This window comes from Oryctolagus cuniculus, chromosome 15, assembly GCF_051225735.1.
Source record: "Oryctolagus cuniculus isolate XC-2025 breed Fujian yellow rabbit chromosome 15, ASM5122573v1, whole genome shotgun sequence".
In the NCBI taxonomy this organism is placed as follows: domain Eukaryota; kingdom Metazoa; phylum Chordata; class Mammalia; order Lagomorpha; family Leporidae; genus Oryctolagus; species Oryctolagus cuniculus.
This window is the reverse complement of record NC_142881.1, coordinates 8,993,873-9,013,558: the sequence shown is the minus strand read 5'-3', so window position 1 is coordinate 9,013,558 and position 19,686 is coordinate 8,993,873. Positions and strand designations below refer to the sequence as shown.

The window sequence follows — 19,686 nt, the reverse complement described above, 5'->3', positions numbered from 1 at the left end:
CTGGTACCTAAGACTGGGTAGCTTACAAGCAATAGCAAGGTGCCACCCACAGTTCTGGAGACAGATCAAGTCGCAGCAGGTATGGTGTCTGGTAAGGGCCTATTCCTCGCAGATGGTGCCGAGTCCTCACAGGGCAGGGTAAGGCAGCTACCTTCAACCTAAGGGCACTTGTCCCACTCAGAAGGGCTGGCCCTCGTGACTCAGTCACTACCCAAGAGGCGACACCTTTTACTAGTGGGGATCAGGTTCTCATTGGGTATCAGGTTCCAACAAATGGATTCTGGGAAGACACCAACACTCAGACTCCAGCACTAGGTGCCTTCAGTGCCGTTCTCGCTTGGGAGATTTTACAACTCTGTAGGAACAGAGGTTAACTTGGAGATTCCTGTCCAGGGGAACAAATAAACCCAAAGGTTACAGCTTACACACTCTGTAAGACAATAACCTGTTGTTATCTACGGAGCAATCTCATATACCTCTTTCATTTTATGAAACTGTATGCAGATCTGTATCAGCATCTGTATGCTCTCAAATGGTCTTTATACCAGTCTCAGTGTCTGACTGGTTTTGCATTAACTAATGAGTCAAATAAAATTTGACATGTGCTCATGCTCTATTTGCATGAAAGCCACAATTTTACCTTTTAGAAAGTTACAGTTAACAGTTTTGGAGCCATCCCCTGGGAAACAAGTGGACTCACTGGATGGAACCAAGTAAATGAGAGGAGAACCTCACCCTGCAAGCCCAGCACATCTTCTGTTGCCTGTCATAGCCTGGCTCTCAGCGTTTCCCACGCAGCTGCAGAGCTCTCTTACCCACTCTGCTGCTCTGTGTGTGTCCTTTTCTCTCTGCAAAGCATGGGTGCTTTTATTTTTGCTTAGCTCATGACTAATACACTGTGCCCACTGGTGACAGCCAACAACTGGACTTGACTGAAGGTCTCTGATGGATGGATGAGGGAGACTCAATTGGGTGACAGATGACAGAGAATCTGGCTTGTTGGTCAATTTGTATATCTGAAAGTGCAACTGATTAAAGAGAACGACTCTGTGAGATGGGAGCCAGTGCCTGGTGTTAATTCTGACCTATGGCTGAACTTGCAGAACTCTGCGCAAGTATAATTCAGAAAAGCCTCTACATCTCAGTGCAGTATTTTCCTTCTTCTAGATATTAATAAATTTCACTATTATCTCTTGTACAAGGCACTGTAAAACTAATTTATAGAGATAAATAGGTATAAAAGTAAAAATTCTCCAAATTCAGGAAATAAACTACTCAGAAACATTTTTAAAAATCCAAGTATAAATAATTATGGTGAATCTCCAGATAAATCAAAATGGCTTAAAATTCTGGCTTAAAAAAGAGAAAAATTATGCCTCAGACCTTCAGTTTTAAGTATAGAATATGACTGAATTGTTAAAACAATGTATGGGCATGTTTACCCATTCACTCATTAACTGCCACCTTTGGCTATTGTGAATAATGTTGCACTGAACACTTGTATACTGTTCAAGTCCCAACTTTCAATTCTTTCTTGTATACATGCACAAGTGAAACTGCTGGACCAAAAGGTAAGGCAATATTATTAATTCTGGGCGAGCTGCACCATTTACATTCCTGCCAGCAATGCACATGAATCCCATTTTCAACCTATCATGACTAACACTTAAAAAAATTTGGGCCAGCTCTCTGCTATGCAATTGCATAACCAGCCGATGGAAGACCCCCACCCCCTGTTTAACTCTGACTTTCAAATAAATGAATAAATCTTTAAAAATTTATTTGAAAGGCAAAGTTAGAGAGAGAAAAGAAAAGAGAGAGAATCTTCCATCTGCTGATTCACTCCCCAAATGGCAACACAGGTTGGGGCTGAGCCAAGAACTCCAACTGGGTCTCCCACAGGGGTCCCGGGGGCCCAATTACTTTCCCATTGTTATCACAGGCACATTAAGCAGAGAGCTGGACTGGAAGTGGAACAGCCCAAACTCCAACTGGCACTCAGATGGGACGCAGGCATCACGGGCAGCAGCTTAGGCTGCTGCGCCACAACACAGGCCCGTTTTGTTTTTTAATCGCCAACTGAGTGGGTATGAAGTGACATCTTATGGCATTGATTGGCAATTTTGTAATGATTAGTGAAGATTAACAACTTAATTTCTAAGGACCTCAAATTTAAAATGTAATGGGCCGGCGCCATGGCTCACTAGGCTAATCCTCCGCCTTGAAGCGCCGGCACACCGGGTTCTAGTCCCGGTCGGGGCGCCGGATTCTGTCCCAGTTGCCCCTCTTCCAGGCCAGCTCTCTGCTGTGGCCCAGGAGTACAGCAGAGGATGGCCCAAGTGCTTGGGCCCTGCACCCCATGGGAGACCAGGAGAAGCACCTGGCTCCTGCCTTCGGATCAACGCAGTGTGCCGGCTGCAGCGTGCCAGCCGTGGCGGCCATTGGAGGGTGAACCAACGGAAAAGGAAGACCTTTGTCTCTGTCTCTCTCTCTCACTGTCCACTCTGCCTATCAAAAATAAATAAATAAATAAAAATAAAATAAAATGTAATGAATAATCTCTGGATAGCTGGCTAGTTTGTACACACAACTGAACATGAAAACAATAAGCATCATTTAAAGCTCACACACTTTTTATTTATATACACTACAGATCAGGCAGACCTTCGGGTCAGGTCAGTAAACACGTTCACCTCTGCCACCATAAGAAGGTACAAGAAGGACGTCTGAGGAAGTCATGATGGCTGACAGAGTGCACTTCCACAAGACAATCCTCAGTTACACTCTCTACTTCCCAGTTCTTTCCATGGTAACAGAAGTTATTACACAATACGTATTTAACAGGGATGGTTGAGACTATGCTAAGGCCAAAAGTAAGAGACATACATGTATATGAAAATTAAAAGATGTACGTTTTAAAGATTTATTTATTTTATTTGAGAGGCAGAGTTACAGAGAGGCAGAGGCAGAGGCGGGGAGGGGGAGAGAAAGTCTTCCATCTGCTGGTTCCCTCCCGAGATGGTCGTAACAGCCGGAGCTGTGCCATTCTGAAGCCAGGAGCTTCTTCCGGGTCTCCCACATGGGTGCAGAATCCAAGGACTTACGCCATCTTCCACTGCTTTCCCAGGCCATAGCAGAGAGCTGATCAGAAGTGGAGCAGCCGGGACTCAAACCTACACCCATATGGGATGCCAGCACTGCAGGCTGGGGCTTTACCTGCTACGCCACAGCGCCAGCCTCAAGATGTACTTCTCAGGAAAAAGTGTGGTTATTCTAAAGTGGGAGTTTGTTCAGAACACAAAGGAGCATAATTAAAGATAAAACTTGAGAGAGTACAGTAAATTGGGCGTTGGGAAGCTGAATGTTACTGGCCTTGGTTTATAATACCCAAGTCGGAAAATAGGACACAAAGTAAGTTAAAATGCTGGCTAAATTCACCCATTTCGAGGGAGCTCCTCATCTAGGACACTCTCACTCATCCATGAGTACCACAGGAAGGGTCAGGATAATTAAGGGTCTTGCCCACGGTCACAAAGCCAATCTACAAGAATGCCAGGGAGGACCAAAGCCAGCAATGCCCAACTTTTAGTACAGTGTCCTCTCCTCGGACACGCCAACTCACCATCATGATGCGTGAGCAAGCTTTACTCAGCAGTGAACTGAGAGGGCCGGCCCTGTGGCGTAGCGGGCAAAGCTCCTGACGCATACCATAGGACACCGTTTAGAGTCCCGACTGCTCCAATTCTGATCCAGCGTCCTGCTAATGTGCCTGGGAAAGCAGCACAAGATGGCCCAACTCCTTGGGCCCCTGGGGCACCTACATGGGAGACCCAGAGGAAGCTCCTGGTTTTGGATCAGTCCAGCTCTGGCCATTACAGCCATTTGGGGAGTGAACCAGTGGATGGAAGAGCTCTCTGTCCCTCCTTCCCTCTCTGTAACTCTGCCTTTCAAATAAAGAAATAGGGTGGGGCTGGCACTGTGGCTCACTTGGTTAATCCTCCAACTGCAGCGCCAGCATCCCATATGGGTGCCGGGTTCTAGTCCCAGTTGCTCCTCTTCCAGTCCAGCTCTCTGCTGTGGATGGCCCAGGTGCTTGGGCGCCTGCGCCCGCATGGGAGCCCAGGAAGAAGCTCCTGGCTCCTGGCTTCAGATTGGCGCAGCGCCAGCCGTAGTGGCCATTTGGGAGGTGAACCAACGGAAGGAAGACCCTTCTCTTTCTCTCTGTCTATAACTCTACCTGTCGAAGGAGAGGGGAGGGGAGGGGAGAGGAGGGGAGGGAAGAAAAAAAGAAATAGGGGCCAGCGCTGTGGCACAGTAAGCTATGCTTCCACCTGTGGCACCAGCATCCCATATGGGCGCCAATTCTCTTCCAATTCAGCTCTCTGCTGTGGCCTGGGAAAGCAGCAGAAGACGGCCCAAGTACTTGAGCCCCTGCACCCGCATGGGAGACCCAGAAGAAGCTCCTGGCTTCAGATAGACTTAGCTCCCGCCATTGCAGCCATTTGGGGAGTGAACCGTGGATGAAAGACCTTTCTTTCTCTCACTCTTTCTGGATCTCTACCTCTCAAACAAATAAAAATCTTTAAAAATAATATTTAAAAAATGAATTGAGGCTTCAGTTTACTAAACTCAGAGGACAAATACATAAATGTATGTATCAATGACATAATTCTTAGGAATCTGAATATTTCAAATCAAATTTTATCCTAACACAGTTAAAATCAGAAGCACTGCAAATGAAAAAACATTAGGATTAACAGTAAATATTTTAATGATAGGAATAAGAAAGGAATTTTATTTCTGAATTTGTTCTTCAGAATAAATAAAAATTAAGATGTAAATCTGCTACTTGAGCAATTTCTTTAATGTTTCCTTATGCTTTAAATTCTGATTCTCTAACAAAGACATCTAGTGATGAAAGGCTCACAAAAAAAAAGTAACAGAATCCCAAATTTCTCAATTCTACAGAGTAGTCAGTATTTACTAAGCTCTACAACACACACCTTTGAATCCAGTTACTATCCTTACAAGAGCCCTAATTTAGTGTCAGTTCAATTAAGACACCTGCTTTTCCAATCTTTCTTGTGGGAGAAACACATCCCACAGTTTCAACACAGACTGAGAACTCAATGCCAGCCAACAGCAGACAAGGCTCATGTCCCCATGGAAACTAATCCACCCCGGGATTTACTATTCAAACTTTTCCTGAAGCATTCACGCACATCTAATGGGGCAATGGAAACTGTCAAGGCAGATGACCCTCATTTCAAACACCGCTGAAAGGTGCCTACAGTAATGATGAGCACCAATACCAGCTAAGAGAACACTGATGTAGCAGGAATGCACCTGGAATGGACTGGGTTTGGGATGCCTGAACTGACCCACATTCTCTTCAGGCAATCTTCAACAGGGAAACTACGGAATCTTTCCTACCTGATGTTTGGTTTCCCAGTCTACATGTGCTGCCCCTTCACTCTCAGAGGCAACTTCGACATGGTTACCATCAAGATCAGTTTCCAGGGAAACACTTCCACTTGGCATCATCTTACAGTTGGCTCACCTCTCGAGTGACATCAAAATTAATTAGAAGTTGATTCATCCACCTAACCAACATCTACTGAGTGCTCCTGCGAGCCTGGAGAAAACTCTGGCAAGCTCCGAAAGATGCCCAAGCACCACTGACTGGTGAAGGCAGAACAACTCAGTTCAACTGCTTTCTCTGCCATTGGCCTTGCTGGCAGCCCTGCTCCCAACAGAACTGCTTCAGGGCCCTAGACCCAAGTGAAGGGAGAATAATCATGACAATCCCAAGTGATTCTGCTCCAGAATCCTAACTGATGCCTCCGGCCAACCCTGCCTGCTCTACCTGATTCCAGAGCATGGCACTCAGCCTGAAGACAGCATGACTTTTTTCCCAACCTTCACAATAACAAAAACAATGACCACCTTACCTGTGTTTCTGTGTTTCGCCAATGGATCAAAACACAGCCTAGCTTTCATTTTCTTACTGTTTAGTGCCAGCCATTCTCTGAGGATATCCAGCCTCCCCTTAGTTACCCTGTTCTATTGGCCCTGGCTCTTTAAGCAAAGCTGAGCCTCCCGAGTATTAGACCAGAAAGCAGGCAAAAGCCTCTTTCAATTCACCAGCACAATCTTCTGTCTCGGCTCATCTCCACAGCTCTGTGGACATCTGACTCACAGCATCTTCCATATTTAAATTGTTTGAAATCCTTCACCTAGCTCAACAACTCAACTTTTGGCCCACCTCCTTCCTCCATGGCTGCCTCTGCAAGTTCGCTCCATTTCTACAGGACCCAGGTGTGGGTAGCAGCCATTCCTTCTTCCAAATTCTGGCCAGGGAGAGCCTGACATCTACATAACCACTGCGGGCAATGACATTCCATCTACCGGCAGACCCAAGACAGGAATTAGGTTGTTATGGTGCTTCTGCTTCACCTTAACAGCAAAATAAATACTATCTCAGCTCTAAAGCCAGTGACCATGACATCCCTACCCCTGCTACCTGCAGCTTGCAATTAATGCAAACACAAATACACACAACATGCATGTATAACCAAATATACACATTCTCTCTCAGGGTATGGTAGAGCTTCAGGTAAAAAGTCAAAATAAGCTTGGAAAGAAGGGTTTATAAACTATCGAAAATATTAACTCTCACATTAAGAGCATTAATCAGTTAATATTAAGAATATTAATTACAGCATACTTCAATACACAGAATTATCTTGATAAATACTAAAACATTCATACTGCAACTAGGGATGTAGTACAGAGGCAGAATGTCAACTGAGTCACTTCTACAACATTTTGAGAATTTAAAAAATAAAGAAATGATACATGTTTTTCATATAGCTTTATTAAGATACACTTTACATATCATAAAACTTATCCAACTTAAGTATGGAATTCTAAGACCTGTAGCAAATTTACAGAGCTATTTAACTATCACCACCATCTAATCCCAGTGTATTTCTATCACTGCCCCAAACTCCCTCAAGCCAATTTGCAGTCTTCTACTCCCAACCCCTTATCCCAGGCAACCACTGATGTGTTTTCTGATATGAAAACTCCTGTGTCTGGCTTATTTCACTAGTATAATGCCTTTAAGGTTCATTCATCTGTAGCGTATGTCAGTTAGTTTATTCCTTTTTATTGCTGAAAGTATTCCATTGTATGGATAGACCACATTTGTCCATCCATCTACCAGCTGATGGGAATATAAATTCTTACCATCTTTTGCCTATTTAATAATAATGCTATGAGCTTTCACATATAAATCTCATTAACAATGTAAATTTTCATTTTGCACATATGTAATTCTAGTAGAATTTCTGGATCATATTGTAAGCTTATCTTTAATATTCTGAGGAACTGCCGAGCTGTGGCTCTGCTGTTCCTATTCCCATCAGCAACGTGTAAGGATCCCAATCTCACTACACCTTGCCAACACTTGTTACTGCTGTTTTTTTTTTTTTTAAATCATAGCCATTTAGTGGGTTTGTTGTGGTTCTTAATTTGCACCTCCTGAATGAACGCTGAGCACTGTTTCATGTGCTTATCAGTCATGTGTATGTCTTCTTTGGATACTTGCACAACAAGTCTTTTGCCCACTTTATAACCATATTAGTATTTATTTACCTGAAAGGCCAAGAGACAGAGAGACAGAGCTCTTCCATTCTTCATTTCACTCCCCAAATGCCTGCAACAGCCACAGACGGATTAGGCCAAAGCCAGAAGATCAAACCGAGTCTTCCACTTGGAAGGCAAGGAACCAAGTATTTGAGCCATAACCTGCTGCTTCCAGGAATGTGTAGCAGAAAGAACTGGAAACTGGAATCAAAGTGGAATCAGGGGCCAGTGCTGAGGCACAGTGGGTTAAAGTCCCAGCCTGCAGCGCCAGCATCCCATATGGGCGCCGGCTCGAGTCCCGGCTGCTCCTCTTCTGATCTGGCTCTCTGCTATGGCCTGGGAGAGCAGCAGCAGATGGCCCAAGTCCTTGGGTCCTGCATCCACATGGGAGGCTCAGAGGAAACTACTGGCTCCGGGAGATAGAGAGATCTTCCATCTGTAGGTTCACTCACCAAATGGCCACACTGGCCAGGTTGGGCCAAGCAGAATCCAGGAGCCCGGAGATTCTTCCGGGTCTCCCATGTGGGGGCAGCACCCCAAACACTTGGGCCATCTTCTGCTGCTTTCCCAGAGACATTAATAGGGAGCTACACTGTAATTGGAGCAGCCAGGACTCAAACCCAAACCAGTGCCCATATGGGATGCCAGTGGCGCAGGCTGCACCTTTCCCAATGTGCCACAATGCCAGCTCCCTAGTTTCAAAGTTTAAATTCAGTTCCTAAAGATTTCAGTAGCCAAGTCTGACCACTGGCTACTGTTTTGGACAGCAAAACACAGAACATTTCCATACAGTAGAGTTTTGATTTATACTAATTATAGTTAATGTAAAAAAAATCTGAATGGCTTACGTGGACCATCTTGCTAGTTTTTTATAGCTGTCCCACTTATATTTTATTCGCTTTTGCTCTAGGGCAGCACTTTTCTATCAGGAGCCATTTTGCCAACTGAGGACGTCTGACAAAGTCTGAGACACTCTGTTGCAACTTGGGGGGCGGGGGGTCAGGGTGGCAGAGACCAGAGATGCTGCTCAGCACCCCACAATGCACAGAACAGCTCCTCACTGCAAGGTTAAGGCCTGCTGCCCTGGGGTTTACTACATGTGTCTGTATCTTACTCCAGTTTCACAGTATCTCATCAAGCAAGGTAAGTCTCAGTATCTCCATTCTCTCCTTCCCAGCTTTTTAACTGCTGTCATACACTAGCAGTAGTGAGCACCTAGCAACCTACTCTACCTTTGGAGTCAACTTTCTCATGAGAAAAGTGTGAATATCCACCCCATAGACATTCTGTGAGAATTAAAATAATACAAGTGATAATAAGGACAGAACCTGAACACTATACGCGCTAACTTCTCAGTAAGTTACTACCCTCATAATTAATATTGAAGATTTTAACTGATCTGAAAGAGAACACACAGATGGAAAGACTGCAGAGAAGCCCAGGTGACCCAGACTCACACACAGTGTGGCTGTTACAAAGACCCAACCCCCGCTCTCCACTCCAGAAGTGATGCTAAGACTGCACCCTACTGGACCAACTGACAACGCAGGGCTCGCAGGAGAATTTCAGGAATCTTTTGGCCTCTGATACATAATCCCTTTTATTTACCTACATTTAATTGAAGACGTCTGTAAGTGGTGCCACACAAAATGTACTGCAGACTCCGAAATGTCAATAAAAAGTCTGTGAGGCAGAGGTCCGATGTCAGCCTAGCAGGGAGAGCACAGCGGCAGCTACCCCGCCACACGAAGTCAGGAACATACGGGAAATATGCTGCCTGACTTGACGAGGTGACAAAAGCTCTTTACCCATAAAGCTTAATGAGCTCTATTAGTCTTCAGCTTACAGGAATGTAAAAGGGTCAGCCCCACAGAGGGAAGTAACCGACTCTCCACACATGGTCCATTCAAATGACAACATATCAAATTACTGATGTAATTACTATAACCTGACAATTTCATTAGATTCATGTGGCAGTTAACTGCTTAGGACTTACAACAAAGGGACATGGTTCATTCATAGTAGTTTATATGGACAAAATGAATTTGAAGTCTGCTTTACTTTCAACTGTAAGTCTCATGTATTTTATTGTCTCCACTAAAACTGTTTTTCTTTCATTCAAAATTAGGGAAGGTGTTGGGTTATCTATCATACTTGTAATTTTCCTTCTCCAGCTAAAACATAAGCTTAATGTCACAATTAAACATTCAGAGCCAGCCAACCTTCGCCTGCCTCAACTTTGCTTTGGCTCCTGGGCTGTGTAGGAACAAAGGTATGGAAATCTGCGTGCCCTGCTGCTGGAAGAGACGCGGCAGCCCCTGTGGACTCCAAGCTAGAAAAGCAGCAACAGGAAGGCCTCAAAAGATTTGCCATAAAAATTAACAAGACAATACTCATTTTTAATTTTAATGTGCTCCCCCGCTAAGTCTATAAACAGAGTACCAAAAAAAGGTCAATTTAGCTGAGGTAAAGTACTTCACAACTCCAAACCATTAAGTGACATTAAGTACAGAGAGTACCAGAAACTATCATTTAACCTTGAACATGATGCTTCCCCTTTGACTTTTCACCAAAGAGCAAAACTGCCACACGTACATTCCCACTATTTAACCAGTGTGATGAGATATATTTAAAACACATATATTTGGTTCAATCTAGGTGGAGTTGGCACATGCCAAGTCCTATCCATTAGAGAGAGCACCCAAAGATGAAAATAAAAAGTTCTCAAATCATAAGCTACAATCTAGCTGGGAAGACAGATGACTTAACCACATTAAAATATAACCAGCAAACCTTGTCTGCTTTTATTTGAGTCTTGTCAAATTATGGATAACAACTGGTAGCCCTCAGCCTCAGTCCCACCAAGCTTGTTCATTAACTTCTTCATTCACTCATTAAACAAATATTTACTAAGTCAGCACCTACTATGGATTTCTCGTTATACCCAACATGGAAACTAGAAACCTGGGTCCTTTCTCAGGAGCTCACATTCGAGAAGTCGGCTGAGCTCCATCTGGAAGGCTATTTGCCACTGGTCAGCATTTTCCTCAAACTGATATTCCCCAGGGAATGGACATGGCAATCCAGCCTCCCTAGTCACAAACTGTGCAGAAGCTAACCCGGCCTAATTGTTTCTGCTTAAAAACACTGATTTCCAGCCACTCCCCTACACTGTTGCTGAAACTCTGATATCTGTCCAACACTGATTTGAAAAAATTATCAATGAGGTCGGCGCTGTGATGCAGCAGGTTGAAGCCCCAGCCTGCAGTGCCAGCATCCCATATGGGCATTCGTTCAAGTCCTGGCAGCTCCACTTCCAGTCCAGCTCCCTGTTAATGTGCCTGGGAAAGTAGTGGAGGATGGCCCAAGTCCTTGGGACCCTGCACCCACATGGGAGACTTGAAGGAAACTGCTGGCTTCAGATTGCCTCAGCTCTGGCCACTGTGGCCATTTGAGGAGTGAACCAGCAGATGGAAGACCTCTCTCCGTCTCTACCTCTCTCTGTAACTCTTTCATATAGAACAAATCTTTAAAAAATCATTACCAAAAAACTATCAGTGTACCTTACCCACCACGATCCTTTATTGGAAGAGTAAAGGGTAAAACAACTTAACATTTTGTAATTGATGTTAAACATCTTGTGTATCTTCTTCCTAATATTCTGTATACTAACGTACATTTTAAACTGAAATTTGCATGTGTGATTCTGCATCCTTTTATCTCTTGATATAGCAAAAACATGCTAGACTTCTTACTCATCAGCACACACTCACGTACTCCACTAACGGCTGTGTCACGATGACTTGGCCTCTTCCCACCACTGAACACTCAGGTTGTTCATGATGTTCTGACATTATAAACAACGCCATAATAATCATTTTTAAGCAGTTTTGTCTCCATCTTTGCTTCTCTCTCTGGCAGTGATTCTCAGAATAAACTTACTTGACCACAGTGTATGGCCAAACTGCCTTCTATAAAAAAAAAGCAATGTACAAACATTCCACCTGATACCATCTTCTCAAACCCAGCACTGTGCTGTAGCAGGTGAAGCCACCGCCTGCAGTGCTGTCGGGTCCCAGCTGCTCCGCTTCCTATCCAGCTCTCTGCTGTGGCCTGGGAGAGCAGTGGAGGATGGCCCAGGCCCTTGGGCCCCTGCACCCACATGGGAGGAAGCTCCTAGCTCCTGGCTTCAGATCAGCCCAGCTCCGGCCATTGCGGCCATTTGGGGAGTGAACCAGCGGATGGAAGACCTCTCTCTCTCTCTGCTTCTCCTCTCTCTGTGTAACTCTGACTTTCAAGTAAAATAAATAAATACATATTTTTTTTTTTAAAGTAAGGGCAGGGCATCTTAACAGTTAAGAACTGTATGTCATTGTTGTTTTAAACTGCATTTGATTACGATATAATTTAACTTTTAAAACATTTATTACTACTTGTATTTTGTTTGAACAGCCACCTGAGAAAACCCAACTAAATTTTATGCGAAAGAAATCTGTAAACGGACAGTCAAGTTATAACGTGCAAGTGATACACATTCAGCAGAAACTACTCTGAATCCTTTTCTGGGCTAGGAAAACTGCATTGAGACACTCTCTCGCAAGGCTATGCCACAGCAGGATCACAAACGGAAACAACTGCTCTTAAGTGTGCTCTGTTGCTAAACTACAGTGCTAAGAAAGCCAGGTGTATCCAACGCATTGCTCATTTATGATATTTTCAACCTAGGATGACATCATGAGGACATAACTCCCATCATAAGTCAAACTGCACCAGCATGTTTTGATTATAAAAGATCATTATAAGGGCTGGACACTGTGGTATAGTAGGCTAAACCTCTACCTGTGGCACCAGCATCCCATGTGGGAGCTGATTCCTGTCCAGGCTGCTCCTCTTCTGACCCAGCTCTCTGCTTATGGCCTGACAAAGCAGCAGAGAATGGCCCAAGTGCCTGGGCCTCTGCACTCACTTGGGTGACCTAGAAGATGCTCCTGGTTCCTGGCTTCAAATTGGTCCAGCTCTGGCCATTGTGGCCATTTGGGAAGTGAACCAGCAGATGGAAGACCTTTCTCTCTGTCTCTCCCTCTCTCCATCTGTGACTCTATCAAGAAAATTTTTTATATCTTTTTAAAAATCATTATATGAATATAATGACCTCTTTTATCACACTTTTCTCAAATTGCCTTTCAACTCTATTTCCCATTACTGCTGTAGACAGAGGGTGCTTCCTCAACTCAAGAGCAGGCTATGGGGTGGGCGCTGTGGCGCCTGCAGCACTGGCATCCCATGTGGACACTGATTCCAGTCCCATCTGCTCCACTTCCAACCCAGCTGCCTGCTAATCTGCCTGGGAAAACAAAAGATGGCCCAAGTCCTTGGGCTCCAGCACCCACGTCGTCGGAGACCCAGACAAAGCTCCTGGCTTCTGCCTGGGCCCGCCCCCCGGGCCATGTGGTCATTTGGGAAGTGAATCAGCAGACGAAAGATCTCTCTCTGTAACTCTACCTTTCAAATAAATAAGTCTTTCCAATAGCAGGTTATAATACACTGTCTCCAAGTTTCTTATGGTTTAGTTTTTTCCTCATATCTAATTTAAAATTCTACGTGCCATGCACTGTGCTGTTTGCCACAAACCCTCTCATTTAATTTTAAATACTCTTTAAGTATTATGCACTCCATTTTTAGATTAGACAGCAGCAGCTCAGAAGGATGAAATGACTGGTGCGTGAGCCAGCCCAGTCTCTCATTTCACAGCCCAGCAGTGCCCCCAGGGCAGCACTGTACTCCATGCTGGGCAGCTCAAAACGTTACCAAACCTGGGTAACCTAGGCTTTCTGGTCTGGTCTGGTCTGCTTCCCCTGGGGGTCAGAGAAGCAGAAAAGGAGAGATCAGAAGACACTGCACCAAGGCTCATCTTGAAGAGGAACACGACTTGAGTAAGCTGGTAGTGGGGAAAGAACATGAAGCAGAATAAGCAACAGACGCAAAGGCAAGCGCGAGTGCAGGCAAGGAGCAGAGTCTCAGATGTGCGGCTGGAGGCGGCCACTCGGGATTGCTAGGATTCACGGCACAATGCTAACCGCTCCCGTTTACACCTGCCCACGCCGGACCCAAGACTCATTACTGCATTTCAATGTGAGAAAACAGAGGCTCAGGAGGCTGTGACTGGCCCAGCATCTCAAGGAAGACATGCGCTCAAACTCGGGTCCATTCTTAGCGCAGCCGCCGCTTCACACCCTGCCTCCCACCGTTCACTCCTCTCTTCATGCTCACAATGATATCTGATTCTCCAGATGTCTACTAGGCTTTCTTTATCTCAACTTTATCACTGGATTCCCAGCTGTACATTAAGAACCATGACGAGAATCAAACGAGAAAGCAAATAGAGCACCTAAGATAGCACCTGTTCTGACAGAAGCCAACCACGTGTCTGCCCTTTGCTCTTCTCTCCCCAGTTCATGCTCTCTTGGGAACCAACTGAAATTTCCTTGATGATTCCCCCGTCTGATTTCTCCAGTTCCTCTTCAACCCAGGCAATTTACAGAGAATAAAGGTGATCTTAAACGAACAGTTAAGGGAGTAACAGAGACACAACAAAGCTCTTTAAAATCAAAGACTGATTTCACTCTCATTGAAAAAAAAAAGTGCTTATGGGAGACAATGATCGATTACGAAAGCTTATCACTGTAACTGGTAGCAAATTTTATCCCAAAACACAATGCATTCATACCATTACTATTATTAAAGTTACATATGCTACAAAGTGACCACTCCTAACCTGTCCACTAAATGCCTGATGCAAGACCCCCGTAATGATGTTCAGTTAGCAATTCTAGCGTTAAGATCAACAAGTAAACTCTTACCTCCAGGGGGGAACTGCAGAGGAATCTTGTGAACTGCCGGTCAAGTTTGAAAAGAAACAATTTCATCCAACAAATGGGCAGCAAAAGAGAACACACAGAAAAAGGAATAATTATTACATAATTTTCCAGGAAGAGCATCTAAAGTAAACTCTATGATCTATATAAAATTAAGGATTTCACACACTGTAAAATGCATCCAGAGTATAGAAAGGTTCTAAGCAGCCCAAAGTACAAACTACTTCAATTTGCTTAAATATTCTTCAAAATTTTTTCTAAAAACAAAGTACAAGAAAAACCCTAAAATATCTTTAAGTGTTATCTCACAACTGCTACATAATAAAAATACCATCTAAGGGAGGAATCCGCAAGCCTCCTGACCCTGCATGCCATGAACATTTCAAAAATGCCTAGACAAGACAACACAAACCAAACAGAGAAGCAAGAAAAAGGGAGAGCCAAAGGAAGCCAAAGTCAGGAAAGGAGGCTGGGAGAGGGAGACAGGGCGAGTCCAGCTCCGCAGTTTGCACCCACCCGCCTGAGATGTGCACCCTGGTCTGCCCTTTCTCTTCTCTTAGTCCATCGCCTTCCCGTCCTCTCCCCCTGCTTTCTTTTGTTCTTCTCATCTCTTCTTCCCTTCTGCTTCACTTTTTCCTTTTTTTGACATACACAGGCTTATGGATTACCACTGCACACTAAGGGCGCCATGCCTGCTTCTCAGCAGACAGACAGACAAATCACTGGAAGGGGAGACATAAATAAATGACAATGCAGGTTGTGGCTCAGCTCTGAAACAAAAACTCACAGTAACTTCATTCATGTACAGGACTGTAGTTCGTAATGTTTCCAAGATGTTATATTTACAGAAGCAATATTTCAAATCCTTTGGATAATAAATATCCAAGTATATAAACTCTTGATCTTTCTAAATACAAACTAATTACAATAAAATGCAAAGATAGGCTTTCTTCCAAGCACTAACTTCCTCTCCACAACAAACCTAGCCAGAGGGAACACAGATAAATAAGTGTATCTGGAAAAAATATAAATTATCAATGAAATTAAATGATATCTGAGATTTCCTTCCAGATAAACCCGGTGGGGGGAGTGGGGAGGAGTATATGAAAGAAGTGTATAGATACAAACTTTAGTGATGATACTAAATGAGAATAGAAGATGAGTTATACACAAGGGTTCATGATATGATTGTGTCTTGTAAAGTTTCTAAAAATGCTTTACAAAGTTGAGAGAAATCTAAAATAGTTTTCTAAATAAAGTTACAGCTGCAACGTGAACCATGAAGTTAACACTTACATATTTTACAGGTTGAGCATCTGTAATTAAAAATCTGAAATGCTCCAAAACCCGAAACTCTTCTAGCACCGACATGACACCACAAGTCGTATATTCTGCACCTGACCTCATGGGATTGGTTGTAGTCAAAACAGGTACAGTAAAAATACTGTATGAACTTACCTTTGGGATATGTGTGTAAGATAAAAATGAAAAACAAATGAATTTTTAGTTTAGACTCTGGTCCTCTCCCCAAGACATCTCACTGCGTATATGCACATATTCCAAAATTCAAAACACTTCTGGTCCTAAGCATTTCAGATATGAGCTACTCAACCTGTAGCAGAACCTCATCAAAAAAAAACTAAAGACAATCCTAAAATTTCATCACTGCATGCCAAAGCTATGCAATTAACAAGTATCATCTAGTTCCAGATGATAGCATATATTAAAATACAGAGACTGTGAGGATTTTTAAATCAAAATATCAATATGCATTTTAATTAACTGTTGAGAACTTTTTGAAAGTGCAAGATTCGCTAAAACATTAAGTTTTCATAATACTGATATGAAACAAATAAGCTTACTGAAACTGAAAATGCAAGCTCTGTACTCCTGAGTTCTCGCGCAGCAGGCTAACCTAAGAAAGTGCCTGCCTTTACGCCCAAGAGTAGAGTGCTAGCTGAAAGACTAAATTTCACAACATGGGAAACAAAGCACCAGGAATCTTTATTTCAAAATCAGAAATTTTATATTGTAGATTTCTATGGTTTCCCCTGTAAGTGCAAGTTAGCTATTATACAAATCTGTAAATGAACCATCCGTAAATGGCTCAGATTCTGTAGTAATAAAGGAATTATAATAAAAGTTTATTTTTTTAAAGATTTATTTATTTGAAAAGCAAAGTTACACAGAGGCAGAGGCTGGAGGGGGCAGTGGTTTCCATCCACTGGTTCATTCCCCAAGTGGCCGAAATGGCCAGAGCTGGGCAGATGCAAAGCCGGGAACCTCTTCCAGGTCTCCCACGGAGGTGCAAGGGCCCAAGCACTTGACCATCTTCTACCACCTTCTCAGGCCATAGCAGAGAGCTGGATCAGAAGTGGAATAGCTGGGACCTGAACCAGCACCCATATGAAATGCCAGCACTACAGGTTGTGGCTTTACCCACTATGCCATAGTGTCAGCCCCCAAAAGTACTTTCAATAATAGAGAAACTAGGGGGACTTCAAAAAGTTCATGAAATGACATTAAAAGATGTTTATTTTGATGCACAAAAATCTTGAAATGCATGCATGTGATCTAATACTGTCTCAGAAAACTATCTTCTAGAAGCCACAATAATTTACACACCTTTGGCATATGAATGTGTAACACTCATATCACAGCATTTTCAAAATAGACCTAAAAAACTGTTGTCCTGTTTGAGGCTGCCAAAATATGAAATAAATAACTTTTCAATTCCAAAGAAGTAAAAACAGAATAAAAAAATCACAAGCCACACTCCTATTCCCAGGACATAAAAAGATTTCAAGTTCTTTTCCAGTAAGGCACCAGTAAAATACATTGCTACTTCATGTTTCACCTACGTTACTTAGATCTTTCCTAATGAGATTGAACATACTACATGTCCTATAATACTTTGAAAGAGAATAATAAAAAAAAACAAGTATGACTGCAAAATACACCTTGTATATACACTGACATTCATGGCAGAAGAGAGTCCTTTTAACAAATATTACCATGGTATCTGATCAGTGTAAAAAAGATTATGGTTCAGTTTTGCTGTTAACCTAAAATGACTAAAACAAAGACTATTTTTTAAGAAAGAAAGACTATGACAATAGCCTACTGATACCACTTTTCTAATAGCACCATGAAATAAATAATGGGGTGAGCATCTGTCCTAGTAGTTAGGATGTCCATATCCTGTATCTGAGTGTCTGTGTTCAACGTCCAGCTCTGGATCCTGACTCCGGGCCTCCTGTTAACACTGATTGTAGATAACAGTAGTAATGACTCAAGCAATTGGCTTCCTGCCAAACATGTGGGAAACATGGACTGAGTTTCTGGCTCCCCAGTGTTGAACCCAACCAGGAGTTACTGGGGTACTTGAGACTGAATGTGTGGGTGAGAGCGTGTTCTCAAATATAAAGAAAGAAATAATGACTATAGTTAATGACTTAAGATTCTAGTCTACAAAATACGTTACTGATTTAACAGGCAAGAACATACTACATCATTCCAACTGAAAACAAACAGCCCCTTTGTCTTTCAATCTACCCATTTTAAAGATTAGTTCTAGGAAGTATCCTGACTTAGTATCATTAAAAATATTAATAACCTGCCTGACATTTGGCTTTTCAGACTTAAACTGGTAAGTTTTCTATTAGTAATATTATAACATTATCAATGATTCACTTGATAAAATCCATAAAAATGTTAACTGTGAATTATTATGTCTTGAAATGCTTTTAAGTTTATTTGTTTGTATCTGAAAGGGAGAGAGAAAACGAGAGAGAGAAGGAGGGGAGGGGACACAGAGTCTTATAGAGAAGGTGGGGGGGGGGGAGAGAAAGGAATGAGTGAGCTTCAGTTGGCTGGCTCACTGTCCACAAAAGCTGGGGCTGGGCCAGGCACAAGTCAGGAGCCGAAACTCCAGCCCAGTCTCTCAGATGTTGGCAGGGATCCAAGTATTCGAGCCATCATCCCCTATCTTCCCAAGGTGGGCATCAGCAGGAAACTGGATCAGAATCAGAGGCAGGACTCAGTCCCATGCACTTAATAGGGGATGCTGGTGTCACAACTGGTGGCTAACCTGCTGCACGACAACACCCACCCGATGTCTTGAATGTAACACAAGACGTGTGGTCTATATTTAGAATCAAGGCATAAAAGACATCAGCACCATTTTGAAAAATCCTTTAGGTCTCTGAAAAGAAGGGACACACACAGATCTGTGCTCGGTTTCACAGCTCCTGACTGACCTGGCTTCTTTTCAAGCAATCTTATTTACCACTCCTGCTATCATTATCTACTTCCCATTGGAAGCCTGAATCTAAACACCCTATTCCTCCAGAGAAGCATTTTAAATGCTTACCACTCAAAAAGCCCAGGAAAAAAGGCAAAAACAGGCAAACGGAGTTCATCAAACTGAGCAGCTTTTGCACAGTGAAGGAAGCAACAGCGAGAAGAGACAAACTAGAGAATATCTGCAAGCAGTACTGACGAGGGGGCAACATCCAGAATCTGTAAGGAACTCAAACAGCTCAGCAGCACAAAAACAAACCATCCAGTTTAAAAACGGGCAGTAGATACAAGCAAAGGAAGAAATACAAATGGACAACAAGTACATAAAGCAATGCTCAACATCAGCAACCAGAGAAATACAAATCAAACCACATCACCAGGGCCCGTGCTGTGGCACAGCAGGTAAAGCCGCCGCCTGCAGTGCCGGCAGCCCATATGGGCATCAGTTTAAGTCCCAGCTGCTCCACTTCCAATCCAGCTCTCTGCTGTGGCCTGGGAAAGCCAGCAGAAGATGGCCCAAGTCCTTGAGCCCCTGCACCCGCATAGGAAGACCTGGAGGAAGCCCCTGGTTCCTGGCTTCAGATTGGCACAGCTCTGGCCATTGCGGCCATTTGGGGAGTGAACCAGCAGATGAAGATGTCTCTCTCTCTATCTCTCCTTCTCCCTCTGTGTAACTCTGACTTTCAAATAAATTAATTAAAAAAAAAAACTATAAGAATTTTGGACACTTTCACTATAAAGGAATGTTAAATGCTTGAGAGGGTAAATATATTCACCCTGGGTGGATACTGCACAAAACATTTTACGGTGCCCATATATATGCACAATTTTATGAATGGATAAATTTAATTTAAAAATT

The 19,686-nt window shown here is 43.3% G+C and overlaps 1 protein-coding gene across 50 annotated transcripts in view; it reads right to left on the bottom strand.

Moving 5' to 3' along the window:
- ATE1 (arginyltransferase 1) overlaps positions 1-19,686 on the bottom strand; it is a 183,020-nt gene that overhangs the window by 108,145 nt on the left and 55,189 nt on the right. For 41 of the 50 annotated variants that reach the window (XM_089313914.1, XM_070057115.2, XM_070057114.2 and 38 more), the window contains one exon: positions 14,511-14,543. The exons of the other annotated variants lie outside the window; for them this stretch is intronic. In XM_089313914.1, coding sequence (XP_089170040.1) covers positions 14,511-14,543 — 33 coding nt within the window. The remainder of the gene's footprint in view (positions 1-14,510; positions 14,544-19,686) is intronic. 50 annotated transcript variants of the gene reach the window in all.